Source organism: Microcaecilia unicolor, chromosome 6 (genome assembly GCF_901765095.1).
Source record: "Microcaecilia unicolor chromosome 6, aMicUni1.1, whole genome shotgun sequence".
Lineage (NCBI taxonomy): Eukaryota > Metazoa > Chordata > Amphibia > Gymnophiona > Siphonopidae > Microcaecilia > Microcaecilia unicolor.
Window position 1 is genome coordinate 140297019 of NC_044036.1, and position 24626 is coordinate 140321644.

The 24626-nt window shown below is 45.8% G+C and overlaps 1 protein-coding gene across 2 annotated transcripts in view; it reads right to left on the minus strand.

Moving 5' to 3' along the window:
• Nucleotides 1-303: 303 nt before the first annotated feature.
• Nucleotides 304-24626, minus strand: part of LOC115472329 (G-protein coupled receptor 22-like) — a 151990-nt gene continuing 127667 nt past the window's right edge. For both annotated transcript variants that reach the window (XM_030206571.1, XM_030206569.1), the window contains exon 3: nt 304-2386. In XM_030206571.1, the coding sequence (XP_030062431.1) occupies nt 1041-2333 (1293 nt within the window). In that variant the 5' untranslated portion in view covers nt 2334-2386 and the 3' untranslated portion in view covers nt 304-1040. The remainder of the gene's footprint in view (nt 2387-24626) is intronic.

Here is a 24626-nt window from a genome sequence, read left to right on the forward strand (position 1 = left end):
ATCAGAAGCAGCCATTAGAGAATATACAATACTGGGTCTTCCGTGGAATATCAATAGATCCTCAAGCAATGTATGTGATCCACAGATCATCAGAACAGAAGTGTTCACTCCCTGGTGTTAAACACAAGAGGGCTTCATTGATAACCAACAGCAAAGGGTAGCCTTAGCGCAAGTTTTCTTTCAACTTTATTGGGTAAAATGGAAGAACAGAGTTTGTGAATTTAAAAAGCCTTGTGGAAGAATGCGTTTATAAACAGTAACAAATTCTGTGTGTGCAAAATCATGGCACCGTTGCCTGGTCGACAGGGGTATTTCCAGAGAACCCTGAGTATAGAACTCAGCAGAACTTGAGTTTCAACAACTGAAAAACAACCACTTTTCAGTGGAAACTCAGAGATCTTCTGTCAATGAAATTTAACCTCTTTACACCATACCACAGGGGAAAAAATAACTCCCAGAATTCTGCTGGATAACAATGAAGCCCCCAAAAAGATGGGCCAGTTTTCCTAAGTCTACTTTTCTAAAAATCTCCCTAGTTTTTTGTAGAACCTGATAGCACTGTGTTGGTAACTCCACTCCCTAGCCGAATCAGTTTATTGGTTGCTGTTAGTAGCATGACTCTCTCTTTCTCTCTCACACACGCACACACCCTTCTGGGAAAATCTTTCATTTGTGTCCCACTGTGAAGTCCACCAGCACCTTGAGTGCTGACCCTAGAAGAATAACAGATTAGGTTCTGATAACCTGTCAGGCCCATAGTTCATGGTCCTATGTCAATATGTTAGAATCAGTTGGTGCAAATTAGTCATCCTGCACTGAATGGGCTGATTCAGAACCAGGCCACACAGATGAGATGGCAGTGCATTAAAGGTGGTGCCAGAATATATATTAATATAACCAGTACCACTTGGTCTTCAGTCTGTGTATTTGATTCATATATAAAGGTTTAAAACTGAAAAATAAGCCATTTACACTGTGAATCAGTATTGCACCTTGAATATTTGTAATATCTTAATTATCTACCACTGGAAAAAGACCAGTCATTCTTTCACTGCTTCTGTGAGGCAACGATCTGTCCCGTCACTGCACTCCAACTTTGATTTTCGCCCTTTTTTGGGTTCCACCCAGGAGTTGTGTATGACTGTCCCTCCAGGAGCAGGGTCAACCTGCAGCATGGAGACTACTCTCTTTTTCATTTTATTTTTCAACACATTGCGAAATTTCTGTCGTGTGAACGCATAGAGTAGTGGGTGGAAGATGGTAGTGCCATAAGCCATGGTGATAAAGCAGATACGCAGTTTGACCAGCAGGTCACTGGGCCCAACACAAAGAATGAGAAGGTTGACAATTGAAATTGGAGCCCAGCATAAAAGGAAAGTAGTGATGATGATGAGGGATATTCGGAAAACACGCTTTTGACGTTCTCTCCTGTCTCGGTGACGTTTCACAGCACGCCTTAGTGCAATAATCACGGAGACGGAGGCTTGCACTCTCATGGGTGGGTTCTGGACCATTGGAGGTTGAGTTAGTCTCTTGGTTTCTCCCATGGAACTTTGGTCAGAAGATTTTCTCTTCTTCCTCTTCTTAGTTTTGCGACGTTGACTTCTCTTGAAGTGGTTGCCAATTTTGATGTTGAGGGCCTGGAGAATTTTTGAATAAGTGACCAGCATGACCGTAACAGCAATAAAAAAAATTGGAATTTGGATGAAAAGATGATAGTACATCCCCAGTTCTGTATGATACTCGTTGACACTTACACAGAGCAGAGTCCTGTTCTGCCAAGTGGCCATGTGGTCTGGATCCCCGAAGAATTCCACTTCAAAGAAAGGAATGAAGAAGACCATGAGGGAGACTAGCCAGACACAGGACAAAAGCATCACCATCCTGCTGGGTGTTAGGACCCGATTGGCTGGCCTTATCGAGATGTCATACCGGTCCACACTGATCACCAGAACGTTTATGGCTGTAGCAATGCTGCTGAAGGTCACACAAGCCTCATGAAAACAGCACACCAAGGCAATGTTGTGCTCGAGTGGGATCAATATGATAACAATGGTCAAAGGAACGCAGACTATACAGATGATGATGTCCAGAACATGAAGGTTCATGGTCACCATGTTACTGACTGAATCAACCAGACTGGATTGCATACAGTAGAGGACAAGGACGGTGAAGTTACTGCTGAATCCAAGAACGATCTCCAGCATAAGAACACTGGTAAGAGAAACCTGGAAGCCCAAAGGGTAAGGAAGATACCAGCCAGCATCAGCACTGGCACCATCAGTGGTTTCCAAAATAGTGTCATAGATATCTGTTTCCATGGCTGATACCATGCTGGGGTTATCTGCATAGTCCTTTAAACAGAGATACTCTTTAGCATAATTATCTGGAAAAGACAAAAGAAAGAAAGGAGATTAAGTTCATCATGTGTTTGAAATGCAAAATGTTTTCAACAATTATATTATACCTCTACTAGCAGACATTTCTCAGAGCTGTTCCCTTTCTCTCCTCTTGTCTTGTTGCTTGAAAATAGTTACCCGCAGGTAACATAGTAGATGAAGGTAAAGACCTGCACAGTCCATGCAGTCTGCCCAACAAGATAAACCCATAGCATCTGATATGATGTGATATAACATATATATACTTGATCTTGATCTGTCCTTGTCATTATCAGGGCACAGACCATAGAAGTCTGCCCGGAACTGGTTTTAATTTTCAACCCTGAAGAGAGACCATTCTTTGGTACGTGAAGTTTAAAGACATCAGGCTCTGTTTTCTAAGCCAGTGTTTCTCAACTTTCTCCTGGAAGTACACTTGGCCAGCTAGTTTTTCAGGGTGATCACAATGAATACACATCCGATAAATTTGCATGTATTGGATTTCTGTTATATGTACATCTCATGCATATTTACCTTTGGAAAACCAGCCGGCTAGGCGGACCACCAGGACAGAGCAGAGAAGCATTGCTTTAAGGGGCTCTAAGCTGAATTAGGTGCTCATGTGCGCCTAACACGGAAAAAAAAATGGAGTACTGCAGGATGCATGATGGCATCACACGGTCATTTTGGAATGTATGTGCGCTGGCCATGCACTAAATAATTTTTTTTGTATTGAGGGGGCGTGTCAGGGGTGGAGCGTGGACATTCCTATTGCTAACCAGTTACTGCATCTATATTACCGTGTACTAACTGGTTAAGCGTATAGATAACTTGGGAGACCTTACAGCCTAGAAAATAGGTGGTACTAGCAGGGGCGTAGCCAGACCTCGGCGGGAGGGGGGGCCAGAGCCTGAGGTGGGGGGCACTGTTTAGCCGCCTCCCCCCACCGCTTTGGATCCCCCACCGCAACCGCAAACCCCCCCCACCACGGCATCAAGTACCTTGTTTACTGGTGCGGGTCCCCCAAACCCCGCCAGCCAGTCTTCTTCAGCGCCGGTCGACTCCGGCACCTTCGTTGTGGGATCATCTGTTTCTGATGCCTTACGTCCTGCACGGGGCTACATGCACGATTCAGGACGTAAGGCGTCAGAAACAGATGATCCCACAACGAAGGCACTGGAGTCGACCGGCACTGAAGAAGACTCTTCGGCTGGCGGGGTTTCCAAACCCCGCCAGCAAACAAGGTACCTGATGCGGCGGCGCGGGTGTGTGTGTCAAATGAAGAGGGGGCCAGAGCGTAATCTGCGGGGGCCCATGCCCCCACGTAGCTACGCCCCTGGGTACTAGTAAATGCTGAAATGGTAATTTTAAAAAAATGGCCACAGGCTAATGGCAGAGAACAAAAACAGTGCAGTTGGCCACAGATGAAAGAACAAAATGGAGTCAAGGAACGGAGGAAGCATTAAGAAAAGGGGTGACATCAATGTTAACAACTTGAATGCAGCTCTTTTATTTAACTTGACTAGTCACACACTCTGGATGTTGCATTGCCTTCCCCTGACGTCTTGCAAACACGTACAAGGAAAGATTATTACTCCAGGTCTAAATGTATTTTGCATTCCTTTACTGATTTCCTGTAATTAGATTTTGCCTTTTTAGTTCAATACGCCAAGTGTATATTGTAATGTGGCTAAATGACCTACCCAATTCATTTACAAGGAAGGAAAAGTCCTTGCAATATTTCTTAATGAAAGAATGGGTCCCAGTTATATAACAAATCTGGGTTCAAGAGGAACCTTTGTGTGGTCCCGTGCTGTTTGACATGTTTATGAACTATTTTGAGCTGTGTATAAAATAACAGCTATCTGCTGATAGAGTTAACTTAGAAGGCAGTACATTTAAACAAACAAATACAGGTACATTAGGAAACAGGCCAACTGGAAATGAAAAAAAAGAACTGAATTTTTGCAAAGCAACATGTGGAGGGGCATGATCGAACGGGGTGCCCAAGTTTTCCTGAGGACGTCCTCGCAGGACGTCCTGGCGAAGGGGCAAGGAAACCCGTATTATCGAAACAAGATGGGCGTCCATCTTTTGTTTCGATAATATGGTTGGGGAGGCCCAAATATATCAATATTTAGGTCATCCTTAGAGATGGTCGTCCCCAGTTTTCGGCCATAATGGAAACAGGACGCCCATCTCAGAAACGACCAAATGCAAGCCCTTTGGTCGTGGGAGGAGCCAGCATTCGTAGTGCACTGGTCCCCCTCACATGCCAGGACACCAATCGGGTACCCTAGGGGGCACTGCAGTGGACTTCAGAAATTACTCCCAGGTGCATAGCTCCCTTACCTTGTGTGCTGAGCCCCCCAAAACCCACTCGCCACAACTGTACACCACTACCATAGCCCTAAGGGGTAAAGGGGGGTACCTACATGTGGGTACAGTGGGTTTCTGGTGGGTTTTGAAGAGCTCACATTTACCACAAGTGTAACAAGTAGGGGAGGGGTTGGGCCTGGGTCCGCCTGCCTGAAGTGCACTGCACCCACTAAAACTGCTCCAGGGACCTGCATACTGCTGTCAGAGAGCTGGGTATGACATTTGAGGCTGGCAAAAAATATTTTTAAAGTTTTTTTTTTAGGGTGGGAGGGGGTTAGTGACCACTGGGGGAGAAGGGGAGGTCATCCCCGATTCCCTCTGGTGGTCATCTGGTCAGTTCGGGCACCTTTTTGAGGCTTGGTCGCAAGAAATAAATGGACCAAGTAAAGTCGGCCAAGTGCTCGTCAGGGACGCCCTTCTTTTTCCATTATTGGCTGAGGACGCCCATGTGTTAAGCACGCCCCAGTCCCGCCTTCACTATGCTTCCGACACACCCCCGGGAACTTTGGTCATCCCCGCAACGGAAAGCAGATGAGGGTGCCCAAAATCGGCTTTAGATTATGCCGATTTGGGCGACCCTGGGAGAAGGACGCCCATCTCCCGATTTGTGTCGAAAGATGGGCGCCCTTCTCTTTTGAAAATAAGCCTGTAGGTGAACAATGTTAGGGTGTGGCCATGTGTTGGACTGTATTATCAGAAGGCGTGCAGCTAAGCCGTAGGATTGTCACTGAGTTCCCATTCTTTCAACACAGGCTGAACTGTCACTTGTCTGGACTATAACTGTAGCCTGTCATAAACTTGTAAGGCACCCAAAATAGAGCATCACAGAAATAATGAAAGTGTGTACATCATCCTTAAATCGCAGAAACAGGAGAGGGACTGATTGTGATGTCACAGTAAGGAACTGTGATGTCACAGTAAGAAAATGTTTGGAACTCACCATAGTGCTTGCAGGCCCTGGGGTACTTAATATTTACATGTCTACAAGTGAAATTCCCTTTGAAAATCTGGCTCAATGAAATCCCCACATATACTTGACTGGATACCTCCTAACCAGACCCCCATCACCTGCCATTTTTCCCCCAGTGAGAAAAGTACATGTTGTACATCCTTGTGATCTTGGGCAAATCACTTAACTCACCATTGCCTCAGGTACAAACTTAGACTGCGAGCCCTCCATGGACAGAGAGATACCCAGTGTACCTGAATGTAACTCACCTTGAGCTACTACTGAAAAAGGTGTGAGAAAAATCTAAATAAATAAATGTTGCATCTGCTTTTCCTCATGTAGGATGAGGGCAATCTTCCAAGGAATTGCTCTGTGGGAAAACACTTATTTACCCACAGAAACTCCTTTCAAAATCCCATTGAGCATGTTCTGCTATGGAAGAGTCATTCCTCGGTCCAAAGGGCCCTTTATCCAGGTTAGGCACTTTGAATATCGGATGTAAGATGTTTAAGGGGACACAAGGAAATGATGAGGAACGGAGGTTGCCATGGAGATTTTCATTTGTTCAAAGCACTGGGCATTTCGTAGGTCATTAATCCTGCTGGTGTATAAAAGCTTGGGTCAGCATAAAGGTTTGCGTTTTCTCCACTATGGGATATGGAAATGAAATATCAGAAAAGGCCTAGTCTTCTTACAGTATAAGGTTAAATCAAACAGCTATCAAAAAAGCATACTTTCTGTAATTAAAGGCTGGAATGGCAATATTTCTGCTGCATCTATAGTTTCCATAGGACCTGCCCAAATGAGTGAGAATGCACTGTGCCTCCCTGTAAGAAAAGTTCCTAGCTCTGGTGGTCATGTGACCATGCACAAAGATATTGGGAAAAAATTGTTGATTTTGTGCACAAGGTGACAGACACAGAATACCCGATGAAAATGGACAATTGTTTGTTACACTTTAGGCCGCCAGGAGTTAAAAAAATAAAACATCCACCGGTTTGCCACCCAGGTATTTGTATCGGGCAAGATGGTCCTGGCGTCGTCGTGGAAAAAACCACGGCTGCCGGAATTATTGGCTGTCCTGGAAAAATTGAAATCCATCCAGTTGATGTCCAAACTTACTGCAATGCGCAATGGACAAATAGCTCAGCACCATAAGATTTGGGACTTATATACTACGTGGTCATCCACCAATGCGAATACTGACTCATCAGACACACAGACATAGGGAGGGGCGGGGGGGGGGGGGGGGGGGGGGGGAGGGGAAGAGATGATGGGGTTTACAAGTTTGTTTGTAGATGAAATCTCTGGTTGTACAAGTTGAAGATTACGACAGTTATATTAGGTTATATCAATCAAAGGATGGAAATGTAAGCTTTGTTTATGGCTATGTATGTTATTGAAAAATTTTTTTTTTTTTTTTTAAATTTTTTATTTATACAAAGTTCCTAGCTCTGATCCCTATGAACTAGTGGTTCTCAATCCAGTGCTTGAGACAACACATAACCAGCCAGGCTTTCGGGAGACCCACAATGAATATGCATGAGATAGATCGGCATACAGTGGAGGCAGTGAATGTTAATCTCTCTCATGCATTTTTACTGTGGGTATCCTGAAAACTTGAATGGCTTAAGTGTGTCCCAAGGACTGGTTTAAGAATCTCTGCTATGAACCCTACTGGGGGCAATTCTGTAACTGGCTGCCAAAGTTAGATGCCTGGATGGAGTGTGCTGAGCACAAATTCTATACTAGTATCTGAACACCAAGATTTCATTATTTATTTGTTGCATTTGTACCCCACTTCCCACCTATTTGCAGGCTCAATGTGTCTTACATAGTGCCGTGAGGTGTTAGCCACTTCCAGTGATGAAACAAATACAGAATTTATTTTTATTACATTTGTACCCTGCGCTTTCCCATGGCAGGCTCAATGTGGCTTACATATTGTATACAGGTACTTATTTGTACCTGGGGCAATGGAGGGTTAAGTGACTTGCCCAGAGTCACAAGGAGCTGCCTGTGCCTGAAGTGGGACTCGAACTCAGTTCCCCAGGACCAAAGTCCACCACCCTAACCACTAGGCCACTCCTTCAGAACATGTTGTTACAGAACATTAAAGAATCAAGAGAAGAAAAGTGATATATTGTTCATTGCAGGTTATGGTTTCGTTGTGTTGCTGAGTTCAGTTACTTAAGCTGGATCAGTAGGGTATGCCTTTTTGAACAGATCGGTCTTTAGTGATTTCCGGAAGCTGAGGTGATTTCCGGAAGTTGAAGCTGAGGATGCTTGTGGTGGGTTAAGTAAGTAGTAGGATTTGAAACAAATGTATTAAAATCTTTGTTTTTTTTAAATAAAGAAAAGATAGTTTTAGCTGCTAGCAAGTAGAGAAAATACATGAAGGATGGATGATGGGATTCATTTCAACCTCTGTGTGTAGTCTCTATGCAGATCTTTGACCTGGAGGTGTGGAAAGAATAAAATGAAACGAGGAGTGACAATAAAACAAATCATTAGATGTCATTGTCAACAGATGTCAAAAAACAGAGTTTACAATCTAAGCAGAGGAGGCCACTGGCCCACAGGAGGAGGAGTGGCCTAGTGGTTAGGGTGGTGGACTTTGGTCCTGAGTTTGATTCCCACTTCAGGCACAGGCAGCTCCTTGTGACTCTGGGCAAGTCACTTAACCCTCCATTGCCCCATGTAAGCTGCATTGAGCCTGCCATGAGTGGGAAAGCACGGGGTACAAATGTAACAGCAAAAAAAATAAATATAGAATACTAAGGTAAATCGGCATCTACATGGTAAAAAGACTAAAATAATACATTCTACAATTAGATGCGCCTGCTTATGCCATGCCAACCAGGGCCGCCAAGAGGGGGGTCAGGAGGGGCAAAATTCCCCGGGCCTCCAAGGGGGGGCCCAGTGCCAGGGTCAGGCCGCCGGCGCTGCAGTTCCCAGTCTCACCTGTCTGCCTCCTCGGTTCCGGGCCCCTTGCATTCAAAGCAGCAGTCGCAGATCGCGTCTCTTCTGGCATTCCCTCCCGTGTCCCGCCCTCGCGGAAACCGGAAGTTACATCACACGAGGGCGGGACACAGAGTGGGAAGGCCAGAAGAGACGCGATGTGCGACTGCCGCTTTGAATGAAGGGGGCCCGGAGCTGTGAAGGCAGGCAGGTGAGACCGCGGACTGCAGCGGCGGGGGGGGGGGGGGGGGGTCCGAGGCGGGGCGGCCTTGCCCCGGGCCCAGCCTAGTCTCTCGGCAGCCCTGATGCCAACAGAAGATAAAATTGGTACTTTAGTGCATAACTGACAGTATTCTGTAAGTTACGTGTGTAGGTGGAAGCCCCACCCATATGCTCTGCCCCCTTGCATTTACACGCTAAGCGTGTGCCTAAATGATAGAATAATGCGAAGCGCTCAGCTAACCCCCTGCCCAGTGTGCAGCAGCGCCCAAAAAAGCAAACAGGATGCTAGGAATTATTAGGAAAGGGATGCAAAATAAGGCCAAGAATATTATAATGCCTCTGTGTGACCTCGCCTTGAGTATTGTGTTCAGTTCTGGCCGCTGTATCTCAAAAAAGATATAGCAGAATTAGAAAAGGTTCAAAGAAGATTAACCAAAATGATAGAAGGGATGGAACTGCTCCCATATGAAGAAAGGCTAAAGAGGTTAGGGCTCTTCTGCTTGGAAAAAAGAGATGGCTGAAGGGGAAATGATTGAGGTCTACAAAATTCTAAGTGGTTTAGAACGAGTAGAAGTGAATTGATTTTTTACTCTTTCAAAAAGTACAAATACTAGGGGGACACTCAATGAAATTACATGGAAATACTTTTAAAACAAGTAAGAGAAAATATGTTGTTTTTTTTTCGCTCAGAGAATAGTTAAGCTCTGCAACTTGTTGCCGGAGGATGTGGTAACAGCAATTAGTGTATCTGGGTTTAAAAAAGGTTTGGACAAAATCCTGGAGGAAATGTCCATTGTCTGCTATTGAGACAGACATGGGGAAGCTGCTGCTTGTCCTGGGATTGGCAGCATGGAATCTTGCTATTTGGGATTCTGGAATGTTGCTACTGGCCACTCCTGGAAGCAGGATACTGGGCTAGATGGACCAGTGGTCTGACCCAGTCAGGCTATTCTTATGCTCTCATGTTAAATGTACATTCATCTATGTAAGTGCTATCTGGCCAATATTCAGGCAGTGGCAGTCAGCGGTTTTTTGGCCACTGCTGCTTTATTCACGGATATTCAGTGCCATGTCTGGGCGCTGGCACTGAGTATCCAGGCATACTGGCTAACACGTATTTTAGTGCCAATACTCAGGACTTAACTGCATAAATTAAATCACATAAAGCTAGGACATATTTTTATCTACTACTACTTATCATTTCTAAAGTGCTACTAGACGTACGCAGCACTGTACACTTGAACATGAAGACCCATTTTATCCAGTAATCTTATGCGGTTAAGTGCTGAACATTGTAGTTAAGTGCTGAACAATTGCCAGCTCCGCCCACGGCCCACCTACAAATAAGCTGGTTTTGGCTCAGGCATTAACTGTGGATATTCAGTGGCACGATCCAGTTGTGTCGCTAAATATTCGCCATTAGCCCCGGTCAAGCGATTTAAACCTCTCCTGGTTGTATTTTAGTGCCAATACTCAGGACTTAACTGCATAAGTTAAATCACATAAAGCTAGGACATCTTTTTATCTACTACTACTAATCATTTCTAAAGTGCTACTAGACGTACGCAGCGCTGTACACTTGAACATGAAGACCCATTTTATCCGGTATCAGGGGATTTTATGTTGTTATCAGGGGGATATTGACCCTCCATCTCTATCCTCCCATGTTTCAAACCTCCTCTCTACTGTGGCACCATCCACGTCTGTCAACAAGGCTGTTTCTTCTTACAACAATAGTCTATCCTCTGCCTTAGACAGTCTTGTACCTTTGATGACCCGCCCTATAAGGCGTACAAAACCCCAGCCTTGGCTGACTTCTAATATCCGCTACCTACGTTCCTGTACCCGCTCCACTGAACGCCTCTGGCGGAAATCTCGGGCCCTTGCTGATTTCTTACACTTTAAGTTCATGCTGACCTCCTTCCAATCTGCTCTTTTATGCGCCAAACAGGATTATTATATCCAACTGACCAACTCTCTTGGCTCTAACCCTCGACTTCTCTTCACCACATTGAACTCTCTCCTCAAGGTGCCCCCTCCTCCAACTCCCCCTTCATTATCTCCTCAGACCCTTGCTGAATTCTTTCACGACAAGGTTCAAAAGATAAACCTTGCTTTCTCTACCTCACCAGCTCTCCCTCCACTAGTCCGTTCCCCTCTCTCTCCTTCCCCTCATTCCCTTTCCTCCTTTCCTGAAGTTACTATTGAGGAAACTACACTTCTCCTTTCTTCCTCAAAATGTACCACCTGTTCCTCTGATCCCATTCCCACCCACCTTCTTAATGCCATCTCTCCTGCTCTTATTCCTTTTATCTGTCACATTCTCAACCTCTCACTTTCCACTGCGATTGTCCCTGCTGCCTTTAAACATGCTGTGGTCACACCTCTCCTTAAGAAGCCTTCACTCGACCCTACTTGTCCCTCTAATTACCGACCCATCTCCCTCCTTCCCTTTCTCTCCAAATTACTTGAGCGTGCTGTTCACCGCTGCTGCCTTGATTTTCTGTCCTCACATGCTATTCTTGACCCACTACAATCTGGTTTTCGCCCTCTCCACTCAACCGAAACTGCGCTTACTAAAGTCTCCAATGACCTATTACTGGCTAAATCCAGAGGTCTCTATTCCATCCTCATTCTTCTTGATCTTTCCGCTGCTTTTGACACGGTTGATCACAGCATTCTCCTCGATACCCTGTCCTCACTTGGATTCCAGGGCTCTGTCCTTTCCTGGTTCTCTTCCTACCTCTCCCTCCGCACCTTCAGTGTTCACTCTGGTGGATCCTCTTCTACTTCTATCCCTCTGCCTGTCGGCATACCTCTCCTCTTTTCTATCTACACTTCTTCCCTTGGTTCATTAATCTCATCCCATGGCTTTTCCTACCATCTCTATGCTGATGACTCCCAAATCTACCTTTCTACCCCCTGAAATCTCACCTTGCATCCAAACCAAAGTTTCAGCGTGCTTGTATGACATTGCTGTCTGGATGTCTCAATGCCACCTGAAATTAAACATGACCAAAACCGAGCTTCTCATTTTTCCCCCCAAACCCACCTCCCCACTCCCCCCGTTTTCTATTTCTGTTGATGGCTCTCTCATTCTCCCTGTCTCCTCAGCTCGAAACCTTGGGGTCATCTTTGACTCTTCTCTCTCCTTCTCTGATCATATCCAGCAGATTGCCAAGACCTGTCGTTTCTTTCTTTACAACATCCGTAAAATCAGCACCTTTCTTTCCGAGCACTCTACCAAAACCCTCATCCACACCCTTGTCACCTCTCATTTAGACTACTGCAATCTGCTTCTTGCTGGCCTCCCACTTAGTCACCTCTCCCCTCTCCAATCGGTTCTAAACTCTGCTGCCCGTTTCGTCTTCTGCCAGGGTTGCTTTACTCATACTACCCCTCTCCTCAAGTTGCTTCACTGGCTCCCTATCCATTTTCGTATCCTGTTCAAACTTCTTCTACTAACCTATAAATGTACTCACTCTGCTGCTCCCCAGTATCTCTCCACACTCGTCCTTCCCTACACCCCTTCCCGTGCACTCCACTCCATGGATAAATCCTTCTTATCTGTTCCCTTCTCCACTACTGCCAACTCCAGACTTCGCGTCTTCTGTCTCGCTGCACCCTACGCCTGGAATAAACTTCCTGAGCCCCTATGTCTTGACCCATCCTTGACCACCTTTAAATCTAGACTGAAAGCCCACCTCTTTAACATTGCTTTTGACCCGTAACCACTTGTAACCACTCGCCTCCACCTACCCTCCTCTCCTCCTTCCTGTACACATTAATTGATTTGATTACTTTATTTTTTGTCTATTAGATTGTAAGCTCTTTGAGCAGGGACTGTCTTTCTTCTATGTTTGTGCAGCGCTGCGTATGCCTTGTAGCGCTATAGAAATGCTAAATAGTAGTAGTAGTAGTAGTTGTTTGAATCGCTTTGAATGTCAGGTAATATAATTTTAGTGCACATAAGACATTAACATTTAGGCGCTAAAGTTACAGAATTGGGGGGGGGGGGGGGTCGTGTTTCACAGACAAAAGCCGTCCCTAGAATTTATCATTCTGTTTAAATAGAAGCGAAATTAACGGAAACAATTCCATTTTAAAGAGAGTCACTTATAAGGTCCCGTCTCTCAGCATCTGCACAACCTTTTATGTCTATCAAGACATCCCATCATTGTTTAAAACCTTAGTCTGTCATTGGTTCTGATGCACTAAAGATGAGCAGCTCTGTCCTTGAAGGATGCTCTTGGCCGAGACTTAGTTATATCAGATGATTGTCTCCATCTTTTTCTGTAAGTTGTAAATCTTCTAATGAATTCTCTTTTCTAAAAGAGCTCTCAAGCAGTCTGCATTTTTGTGCAATGGATATCATGACTTGCCAAGAAAAATGTTTTATTTATTTAGGTTCTTTGTGGAGCTTTAATATCCTTGTCTGACGTTAAGTTGGCTCGTTGGCTGGTAATAATAAAAATGAGATGATGAGGGAGGGAAAGGACCTGGACCAGAGGACAAAAAGGGAGAAAGTTGTCCTAGTGAAATCTGAATCCCTGGAGCAGTTTTAGAGAGTGCAGTGCACTTCAGGCAGGCAGACCCAGGCCCATCCCCCCCCCTACCTGTTACACTTGTGCTGGTAAATGTGAGCCCTGCAAAACCCACCCAAAACACACTGTACCCACATGTAGGTGCCCAGGGCCGTGCCGATGCGGTAAGCGAGGTAAGCGCCGCAGGGGGGCGCCCACCTCTGGAGGGCGCCGCCGCGGTGCTTACCCTCACCCCGCCGAGGACTTTAAATCTTTTGGCACCAGAGAGGGGGGTGCCGCCGCTCCCGCTGCTCTTCACGATCCTGGCACCCCCCCCCCTCCCGCACCAGCCCTTTAAATTTACCTCGTGTGCAAGTAAAAGAAGCGGATCCGATCATCTTATTGGGCCTTCCCTCACTGTCCCGCCCTCCTCTGACGCAACTTCCTATTTCCTCTAGGGCGGGACAGTGAAGGAAGGCCCAATGAGATGATCGGATTCGCTTCTTTTACTTGCACACGAGGTGCTGCGCTCGCTATCGCGTCGGCATTGGCAATTTCTTTTTAAAGACGGGTGGCAGGGAGAAGACGAGGCAGGGTGAGGGTGGGGGACAGATGGGGTGACCGTGAAGGTGGGGGGGGGGGGACTCGGATAGCAGAAGGGACTGGATGGGAGACAGATGGGGTGAGGGGGATTCGGATGGGCAGAAGGGACTGGGTGGGAGACAGATGGGGTGAGGGTGGGGGGCACTTGGATAGCAGAAGGGACTGGGTAGGAGACAGATGGGGTGAGGGGGACTCGGATGGGCAGAAGGGACTGGGTGGGAGACAGATGGGGTGAGGGTGGGGGGCACTTGGATAGCAGAAGGGACTGGGTGGGAGACAGATGGGGTGAGGGGGACTCGGATGGGCAGAAGGGACTGGGTGGGAGACAGATGGGGTGAGGGTGGGGGGCACTTGGATAGCAGAAGGGACTGGGTGGGAGACAGATGGGGTGAGGGGGACTCGGATGGGCAGAAAGGACTGGGTGGGAGACAGATGGGAGAAGGGGCATGGAGCTGGAACTGGGGTCTGAAAAGTGAGCAGGAGGGAGAATGGGGTCAAGCCTGGGGCAGGGGTGGATGGGAGAATCAATGGATCTGGAACTAGGGGCAGCCGCAGGTGGGAACTGGGAGCCGAAAAGAGGGGGCAGTGAGAGAGGGGGGATAGATCCTGGATGGAATGGGGAGTGAGAGGGAGGGCAGACCCTGAATGGATGGGAGGGCAGAGAGGCATGGATGGGAGGGCAGGGCCCAGGGAGAGGACAAATTGCTGGAAGGGGAGGGGAGAGAGGATTGCTGGCTATGGATGGAGGAGGGAAGGGCAGAGAGGGACAAGGATGGACATGGGGGCCCAGGGAGAGGACAAATTGCTGGAAGGGGAGGGGAGAGAGGATTGCTGGCTATGGATGGAGGAGGGAAGGGCAGAGAGGGACAAGGATGGATATGGGGGCCCAGGGAGAGGACAAATTGCTGGAAATGGAGGGGAGGGGAGAGAGGAGGATTGCTGGCTATGGATGGAGGAGGGAAGGGCAGAGAGGGACAAGAATGGACATGGCTGGGAGGGCAGGACCCAGGGAGAGGAGAAATTGCTGGAAATGGATATAGAGCAAGAAATGAAGAAGAAAGGAGAAAAGTAAAGAAATAAATGGAAAGGAAGCCCTGGAAACGGAGTTAAGAGGACAGATAGCAGCAGAATCAGATACTGGGCCAGCATGATCAGAAAAAGAAAGTCAACAGACAACAAAGGTAGAAAAAAATCATTTTATTTTCATTTTAGTGTTTGGAATATGTCCACTTTGAGAATTTACATCTGCTATCTTATTTTGCAATGTATAGCAATTTGTTTCTAAGAATATTGCTGACAATTCCTTTCAGTGTGGCAAGTGGTGAGCGATCATTTTCATGGAGGGGGGGGTGATCATTTTCACGGGGGGGGGGGGGGCGCCAACTGATAGTCTGCAGGGGGGCGCCAGAGACCCTAGGCACGGCCATGTAGGTGCCCCCCTTCACCCCTTAGGGCTATGGTAGTAGTGTACAGTTGTGGGGAGTGGTTTGGGGGGGGGGTTGGGGGGCTCAGCACCTGAGAGCAATTTGTGAAGTCCACTGCAGTGCCCCTAGGGTGCCCGGTTGGTGTTCTGGCATGTCAGGGGGACCAGTGCACTACGAATGCTGGCTCCTCCCATGACCAAATGCCTTGGATTTGGTCGTTTTTGAAATGGGCGTCCTCGGTTTCCATTATGGCCTAAAACCAGGGACGACCATCTCTAAGGTCGACCTAAATGTTGAGATTTGGGCATCCACGACTGTATTATCGAAACGAAAGATGGACGCCCATCTTGTTTCGATAATAGCAGTTTCCCCGCCCCTTTCCCGGGACGTCCTTAGAGATGGGTGCCCTTAGAAATGGTCGTCCCCGTTTGATTATGCCCCTCTTATATATATATATATATATATATATATATATATATACACACACACACACACACACCCAAGTTTGATTTGTCCTTGCCATTCTCAGGGCACAGACCGTAGAAGTCTGCCCAGCACTCTTCTTGTACTAAAAGTTCTAAAGCTAACGTCCAAGTCCCTTAAAATGTACACTCAAGCCCATCCCTATCTATTCAGTCACAATCAGGGCATAGACCATAGAAGTCTGCCTAGTGCTGGTTTCACTTCCCAATTACCAGCGTTGCCACCCTATCTCCACTAGGATTCCGTGGATCCATTCCTTCTAAACAGGATTCCTTTGTGTTTCTCCCACGCATGTTTGAATTCCATCACCGTTTTCATCTCCACCACCTCCCTCGGGAGGGCATTCCACATATCCACCACCCTCTCTGTGAAAAAATACTTCCTGACATTACTCCTGAGTCTGCCCCCCTTCAACCTCAATTCATGTCCTCTAGTTCTACTGCCTTCCCGTCTCCGGAAAAGGTTTGTTTGCAAATTAATACCTTTCAAATATTTGAATGTCTGTTGCAAGAGGAGTTAATTGTCCTTTCTAACTTTGCATCCTAGTTTGAAGGAAAGCAGTGGGCAAGTAGTGAGGCAACCTGAAGATCATTTATTCTCCATTTCCCTTTACCTCCAAGCAATGTTCAGTTGAGCGGGAGTCCACCAACCACATTCCTGCCAGTGTGGGGTGTTGCTTCAGTATTGTACTTTCAATTGCTAGGATAGTCAAGTTCTCTGGAATCTTGCCAGTCCCTCACTATTGAAAATGCAATATTGAAACAGCATCCCCCAGTGGCAGCAATGCTGTTGGAGGACTCCCACTCAGGGGATATCGCCTCTAAGTCACATGTCGTATGAGATTTTTCTTTCTCGTGCTAGAAGGGTGATATATGTGTGTAGTACTTTCTGAAAGAGTAAGAATAGAAAAAGGGATAAGCTCTGTAGAAGAGAAGAAAGGGTGGGCTGAAACCTCACTTTCTTGAATGTTGCCATCTTGGTTGAAGTCAAACCTTCTTTAATCACTGCATTGTTCGAAATGATGATATAAGGACTCAAACCAGGAGAACAAACCAGAAGCCTAAGGAGAGGGAAGGTAGGAGGTCCACAGATATTTCACACCTGACTTTTTCTATGCATTTTTCTGCCATCAGAGAAAGAGCGTGGAGATGTTTATCTGAGAAAAGGGAGCTTGACTGTACCTTCTCCACCTCAGATGCCAGGGGTGAAAAACAAGGATCTGCTAAGCTGAAGGAAAAAGGTGAGAAAGGAGACTGATGATAGACAACTCAAGAGTCCACCAGGGTTGAAAGGATTATTGAACCACCCAAAAACACCAATGAAGAAACCAGACATTGGAGGACAAGGGTCCCAGTGCACTAGATTAAGAAAATGTTGGGACTTCTAGTGTTAAGACGTGCAAAATTCTCTTATCCACCTGGTCACTTTTGCAAATCCCTCAGTGTCTCATTTTCACACAAATAGAGAGCAAAGCTTCATCAGTGAATCAAAAGGCAACAGAATTACTCTGTGGTCCATTGAAATATTGTTTTCAAAATGTATAATATAATGCTACAGATGTAATTTAGCAACATTTAGGGAAGCATTTTTTTCTCTTCCTGACTAGCCCAGTTTCAAAGCAAAGCTGTTCAGGTTGCACAGGTTAAGATATACCCCCCCCCCCCCCCCCGAATCCCTTGGTTCTCAAAGCATTAAAAATAAATTCTGCAAGGATCCTTCACCTATATCTTCTGAAAATTGGAAATGACAGTTCAAGTGTCCTCAGATACCACAGGGTAAAATCTGTTGTGGGCAGTGCAGAAACATTTTCAGGTAAGTGGATGCATAGATCTTATTCTTGTGATGGACAGGAATTTTTGCTGGCATTTCAAGTGAACACGATGGACATGGAACATTATGATTAAATATAGAACATTTGTAATGCCGACACTCAGGTACAAGTTAAGTTGAGTTGCCTTCTGTTACTCCTTTTTCAGAGGATTCAATGGCTCAAGGGTTTTGGTGTACAGAGCTCCATATTCTATATTAATGTAATGTAATCTAATATTGGTATTTTTATTCTGCTTTACCAATACAGGCTCTAGGCAGATTACATCAGAAAAGAGAAGATCCCTCATGATAACAAAGTACTTCCATAATAATTGTCTAATTCTGTAAATCAAACCCCTGTCAAATATAAAGTAAAGAGAAAACTTTTTACTGCTTTCCTGAAAGCATTATAACAAGTAATATAATATTTGGATATTCATTCCAGGACATCAAACCCCTACCAGTTAAAGTTCTCTGCCTAGTAGTCGATTTTCGACAGACTTGTTTTGTTGGGATGCACAGTCTAACTTCCTGAGCGGAACGTAGCACCCAAGAAGGCGAGTAAGCAGAGGTTATATCTTGAAGATATTCTGGAGCTAAACCATATAAAATCTTAAAAACAAAACGACAACAATTTAAAATGTATCCTCGCCTTTACCGGCAGCCAGTTACTCCCAGGTGTGTGTTTAAATTTAGCCTATTATCGAATCATAGGGCCTGGTATTCAGTGGCCCTTAAGTACATAAATATTGCAGTACTGGGACAGACTGAAGGTCCATCAAGCCCAGCATCCTGTTTCCAACAGTGGCCAATCCATAGAGCAGTAATTCCTACCCGGAAAAGTACCTGGATAGTACCAAAATAGAGGCCCTAATTTATCCAGTACCAGGGGCAGACTGACAGTGATCGGGGCCCCCAGGCAGTAAAGGTCTTTGGCCCCCCCCCTGGTCACTGCCCACTGCTGCTCCCCACTGCTGAGCTGCCATCGCTCCCTCCAACACACTACAGCCCCCTCCACCACTGCAGCTACCACTCCCCTCCCGCACACCACAGTGCCCCGAGATTCAGTGGGCCCTCCCCGGTCCTACCTTGAAGGCCCCTGGTGGTCTAGTGGCTTCTTCAGGGGCAAGAAAGAACTCCACTCTTTCCTGCCCAGTACTGCTATTCTGCCCGGCGCCGCCATGTTTTCAAAATGGGTGCCGAGAATTCCCGTGGCAGTGGGCAGGAAAGAGTGTTAATTTCCTGCCCCCGCAGAGGCCACTAGACCACCAGGGACCTTCAAGGTAGGACTGGGGAGGGCCCACTGAGGCTCAGGGGGCTGTAGGGTGCAGTGGTGGTGGTGATGGGGGGAAGTCTCTGGGCTCTCTTGAGCTTCGAGCACTGCCTGGTTGTCTGAAAGGTCAGTCCACCCCTGTCCATTACTGTTGCTGAACACTGACCATACACAGACCTGGAGGAGGTTAAGAGAAATTGCAGAGGGTAGAACTTAGATTGTAAGTCCATCTGGGCAGGGAAGTATCTTGTGCTCCTGCTTATAACTCACCTTGAGCCTGGATTTGGAAAGGCCTCTGAATTACATTTCAAATTCAATATTCTGCACTAACAGGTTAACATTATACAGTTAAGCAGGACCACATAAACAGCTGTCCTAGAGCTAACCAGATAATTTATCCAGTTAATTTTCAGGTTGCATGCTGAGAATTCTCATTTAATTGCATAAATTGGCTTAAAACTAACCAGACAAGTTAAAGAGTTAACTTAAGCAGATATCCAGAAGTTCCCAGTCTCATATGAAAACCTTTCTTCCGGATTAAACCTATGTTACGATGGTGTCCAACTCTCTTCAGTCATTCTGGGCAATGACACAACAGTCTCATTGCTATAAAATGTCTCAGGAAACTCTGAATGATAAATTGTCCTCTTGAGTAAGCAGACTGCAGATGCTGTTGCCAACATTGTGACTGAATAAGAAGGTAGAGTTTCCATGCTGAATACAAAGGAGGAGATAATTGTTAAATCAAACTAAAGGACATCCTTCTCAATGAGGGACTGGTGGCTTAGCCTACCACATACCAAGAGGGTCTCTCTGAAGATGCTCAAACGATTTGACAGAAAGCTCCAGGTGTCTTTGGGAGAAGTTGAATACCTGTCATGTCCCCTACCTCAACGCAAGCGGCATTCCTCGGGCTGCGTGGGGTCCCATCAACACGTACACTTGACTGGCACTGCCTGAGCCATGTGTGTGTAGTCCTCTCTGGGTTTGTTCAGAGAGCAGTGGTTGCAGGCTCCTTAGTTGCTTTGCTTCCATGCACCTGTTTCTGCTCTCTCTCTCTCTGCCTGGCTTCCAGGCTCCTTGACTGCTTTGCTTCCACTCACCTGGGTCTGCTGTTCCTCTGCCTGGCTTCCCTTGCTTCTCTCCTATTGGTCTTCCGGTTCCTCCGTCCCCTGCTCTTGTCCAAGGCTGTGCCCCTTCTCCCTGCTGATGTCAGATGCCAGCACTTTATCAGCTGAGCTCTCCCTGGACTCCATGCTTCGGCATCTACTTTGGTAGGTGTTTCTAACTCTGTAGTCTGCTTCTTATCTACTGGTCCCTCGTTGCTGACTTTGCCTGTACCTGGTTTACCCTTCTGCCTTCCGCCTGCCTTTCACCTGTACCTGGATTACTCTCTTGCCTGCCTACTGACGTGCCTGTACCTGGATTACTTTCTTGTCTGCCGCCTGCCTACTGACTTTCGCCTGTACCTGGATTACTCTCTTGCCTGCCTACTGACTTGCCTGTACCTGGATTACTCTCTTGCCTGCCTGCCGCCTGCCTACTGACTGCAGCTTGTACCTGGATTACTCTCTTGACCTGCTGCCTGCCTACTGACTTTTGCCTGTACCTGGATTACTCTCTTGCCTGCCTACTGATTGCCGCTTGAACCTGGATTACTCTCTTGACCTGCTGCCTGCCTACTGACTTTTGCCTGTACCTGGATTACTCTCTTGCCTGCCTACTGATTGCCACTTGTACCTGGATTACTCTCTTGACCTGCTGCCTGCCTGGCTGATACATTCATCACCCCGCTTCCAGCTCCGTCTCATAAGTCCTGCAGGCCGCCCGCACCTAGGGGCTCAACCTCTGGGGAACGGCGGTCAGCGCAGGTGAAACCTGGGGTTGTCCAGCCGCCAAGCAGAACCTGGTTGAGTACTGGGCTCAGCAGTGCTCTACTTTGTACAAGAACTGACAAGTCTGACAATACCTCCTTAAACCTTTACTACTAGAGAGCGCATACCCCTCTCTCCTGGGCCCCTTGTCATGCCTGAGAACATTTGGATTTTGCCCACCTTGAGATTTCAAGAGTGAAGAGGCTTGGGGAGAAGGTTAGTCTGCATTTTCTGATACTCAGGGTCAAAAATGGAGTGGCAATTTTCTTTAAAAATACAACATAAAAAAAAATTAAATAAAATAAAGGGTGCTGTTTCAGGGCTAGAGGCAGCCCTCCATTCCAGATGCAGTAGGTAAAAGTTCAAAAAGGTTCCAAGTCAATGATCTGGCAGAAGACCAACACTGCCAACTAGGTAATGAGGATTCCAGTTACCATATCAGCATCTATACTGTGATTTCTGGCACTACCCTTTGCATGTCTCTTGGGTTGTCAGTGGGGGAAGTGGTATTGTCCACCCTCCGATGACCCAGAGATTGCTTCCACTTCAGTGCTTAGTTCTGTTGTGACCTGGAACACTGGCACCATGTCTTGGCATCTCAGGTAGGATCTCATGTTTCCACTCCTGATGGTTCTGACTCTGTGTACCATACAGGGCCAAGTGACAGCCCTCTTTCTCTCCTTCCTCTCTCGCCTAGATGTCTCTTTCTCCTACTTATTTCAGGTTAGGGTTGCTGGCTGGTTCCAAATTGGCCTGGTCATATCCCACTCCATATATGGGCTTCTCTTGGTTTCCATAGAGAATGAAGTAAGAGAATCAGAACTAAGTCTCTAGCTACAGTAGCTGTTCTGCAAATCTGTTCTCACCTCTACTGAAACATGAACACTAACTTTGCATCTTTTTTTTTCATATATCCTTCAAAATTTTGTCCATGGCTCAGCAGATCATTTGCACTTGTCTACTATCTTTTTTTATAGTTGTCTCAGGCCATATGTTCCCCGTCACACTCTTGTTCCACTCAACACTTACTAGTCGTCTCTGCTCCCCTTCAAGTTCACTCTCACTCCACTAAGTCTTCCCGTTGTAGTGTTATAGACCTTAATTTTTTTTAATTGCATTTTGAAATATTCAATCAAATAACATCTTGGAACAGGAAATTTGGAAATGTAAGGAAAAAGGGTAAAAAGGGGCAATATTCACTCTTTATACAAGAAAATAATATAACTCAAGTAGTTCACATTTAGGAGAACAAGGTTCCGAAATCACAGGAAGCTGACGAACATGTAGAAATTATAAAGGAAAATTGGAGTAGAATTAACTTCTGCTTAATATTAATCTGACTTACAATGAGACTCCCTTTCCTTAAATAAAAGAATCCTATTTGTGAAGGATCCCAGAATACATACCTAACATTTTGATAAACTAGAATAATTGTAGCCCCTACCTTTCACTTGATTTACAGCCTGATCCTTCTCTTAAGAATATTTAAAACGCATAATTTTCCCATCCTCTACTCCTACTATTTAAGAATCTGACTGCTATCAATACTTGCCTCACCACTACCCTCTCCTCTGCGGCATCCTGGCATCAGCGCTCCTATCTCTGAACCGGTCCCTCCTCGATGTACCATACAGGCATCCTTGGCACCTGCAGTGATTCGTTCTCACTGCTTGCACTGGCCCTGTAGGCTTCCACCTGCCACATTCCACCAGACAGGAAATGATGTCAGTAAGGGTGGGATGCAACAGATGGAAGCCTGCGGGGCCAGCGCAAGCAGTGAGAATGAATCGCTGCAGGGTCAAGGATGCCTGTATTTATTTATTTATTTATTGCACTTGTATCCCACATTTTCCTACCTATTTGCAGGCTACATGTGGCTTACAAAGACCTGTTATGGCATCACCATTTCAGGGTACAAAAGATACAATTGGTGTTACAAAGATATCAAGGATAGCAAGGCGATATAGTCAGGCAGTTATAACAGAAGACAGTCAGAATAAGGGAGGAGTGATGGAGTGTTGTAGCTAATTATGGATTGTCGTGGTAACCTTTGTTGAAGAGATAGGTTTTCAAAGATTTGCGAAAGTTAATTATTTTGTTGATTGTTTTCAAATGTCTTGGTAGTGCACTCCATAGCTGCATGCTCATGTAGGAGAAGCTGGACGCATGTGTTAATTTGTATTTTAATCCTTTGCAGCTGGGGAAGTGCAGGTTAAGAAAAGTGCGGGCAGATCTTTTAGCGTTTCTGGGTGGAAGGTCCATGAGATCTAGCATGTATGACGGGGCATCTCCGTAAATGATTTTATGAACAATCATGCAAATCTTGAACGTGATACGTTCTTTAAGTGGGAGCCAGTGTAATTTTTCTCTGAGGGGTTTTGCACTTTCATATTTTTTTTCTCCAAATATAAGTCTGGCTGCGGTATTTTGGGCAGTCTGAAGTTTCTTGATGATTTGTTCTTTACAGCCAGCGTAAAGTGTATTGCAGTAGTCCAAGTGACTCAGTACCATTGATTGTACCAGGTTTTGAAAAATGGCCCTTGGGAAGAAAGGTTTTACTCTCTTGAGTTTCCACATGGAGTGGAACATTTTCATAGTTGTATTCTTCGCATGGTCTTCAAGTGTAAGATTTCGATCAATGGTAACTCCAAGAATTTTCAAGATGTTTGAGATGGGAAAGGAAAAGTTTGGGGTGGTTATGTTGGAGAATTTACTTGTGTTATGTTGTGAGGTGAGTATAAGACATTGTGTTTTTTCTGCGTTGAGTTTTAGCTGAAATGCGTCCGCCCAGGAGTGCAGGATTTGGAAGCTTTGGTTGATCTCATTGGTGATTTCTTTTAAATCGCGTTTGAACGGGATGTGTATGGTACACCAAGGATGGATGGGGTTCACAGATATGAGTGCAGATGCCAGTATGCCGCAGAGGACAGACAGGAGATGTGGGGTAGATGAAAAAAATCTGTATTAAAAAAATATCTACAGGAAGATATTTGTTGTGGTGGTGTGGTGTGGGGGTGGGGCACGTGCATGTGGAAGGGCCCATCCAAAACACCAAGTCTGATTACACCTCTGCTTCTATTTGCTCCCCTCCTTCCAACCCCCCCCCACCCCCATTTTCCCTTTATAGAGACTGGTTGAAACTTTTCATGCCCACATTAATATTTTAATGCCTGTAAACCGCTTAGATATTTTATTATATTATTAGTAGTAATCATTTATATAGTGCTACTAGACATATGTGGTGCTATACACATTGTATGCAGGTACTTTCTCTGTCCCTAGTGGGCTCAGTTTTTGTACCTGGAGCCATGGAGGGTTAAGTGACTTGCCCAAGGTCACAAGGATCTGTAGTGGACCATAAATACAATTGAATGGTGATATTTCACGGTGGAGTCGGCATTATCAGCCAGGCTGATATTCAGCAAAACATGCTACGAAAGTGCCAAACCCCTTCAAGAAAAATTGCATTGGCTCCCAATCAAAGAACGGGTCACCTTCAAAATCTGCACCTTAGTCCACAAAATCATATACAGTGTAGTCCCAGGATACATGACAGACCTTATAGATCTGCCAATAAGAAACAAAGTCAGATCATCAAGATCCTACCTAAACCTACACTACCCAAATTGCAAAGGACTGAAATACAAAACAACCTATGCATCGGTTTCTGCTACATAAGCGCAAAACTATGGAATGGCCTCCCAAAAGCTGTGAAAACAATCCACGACCGTCTGAACTTCAGGAAATC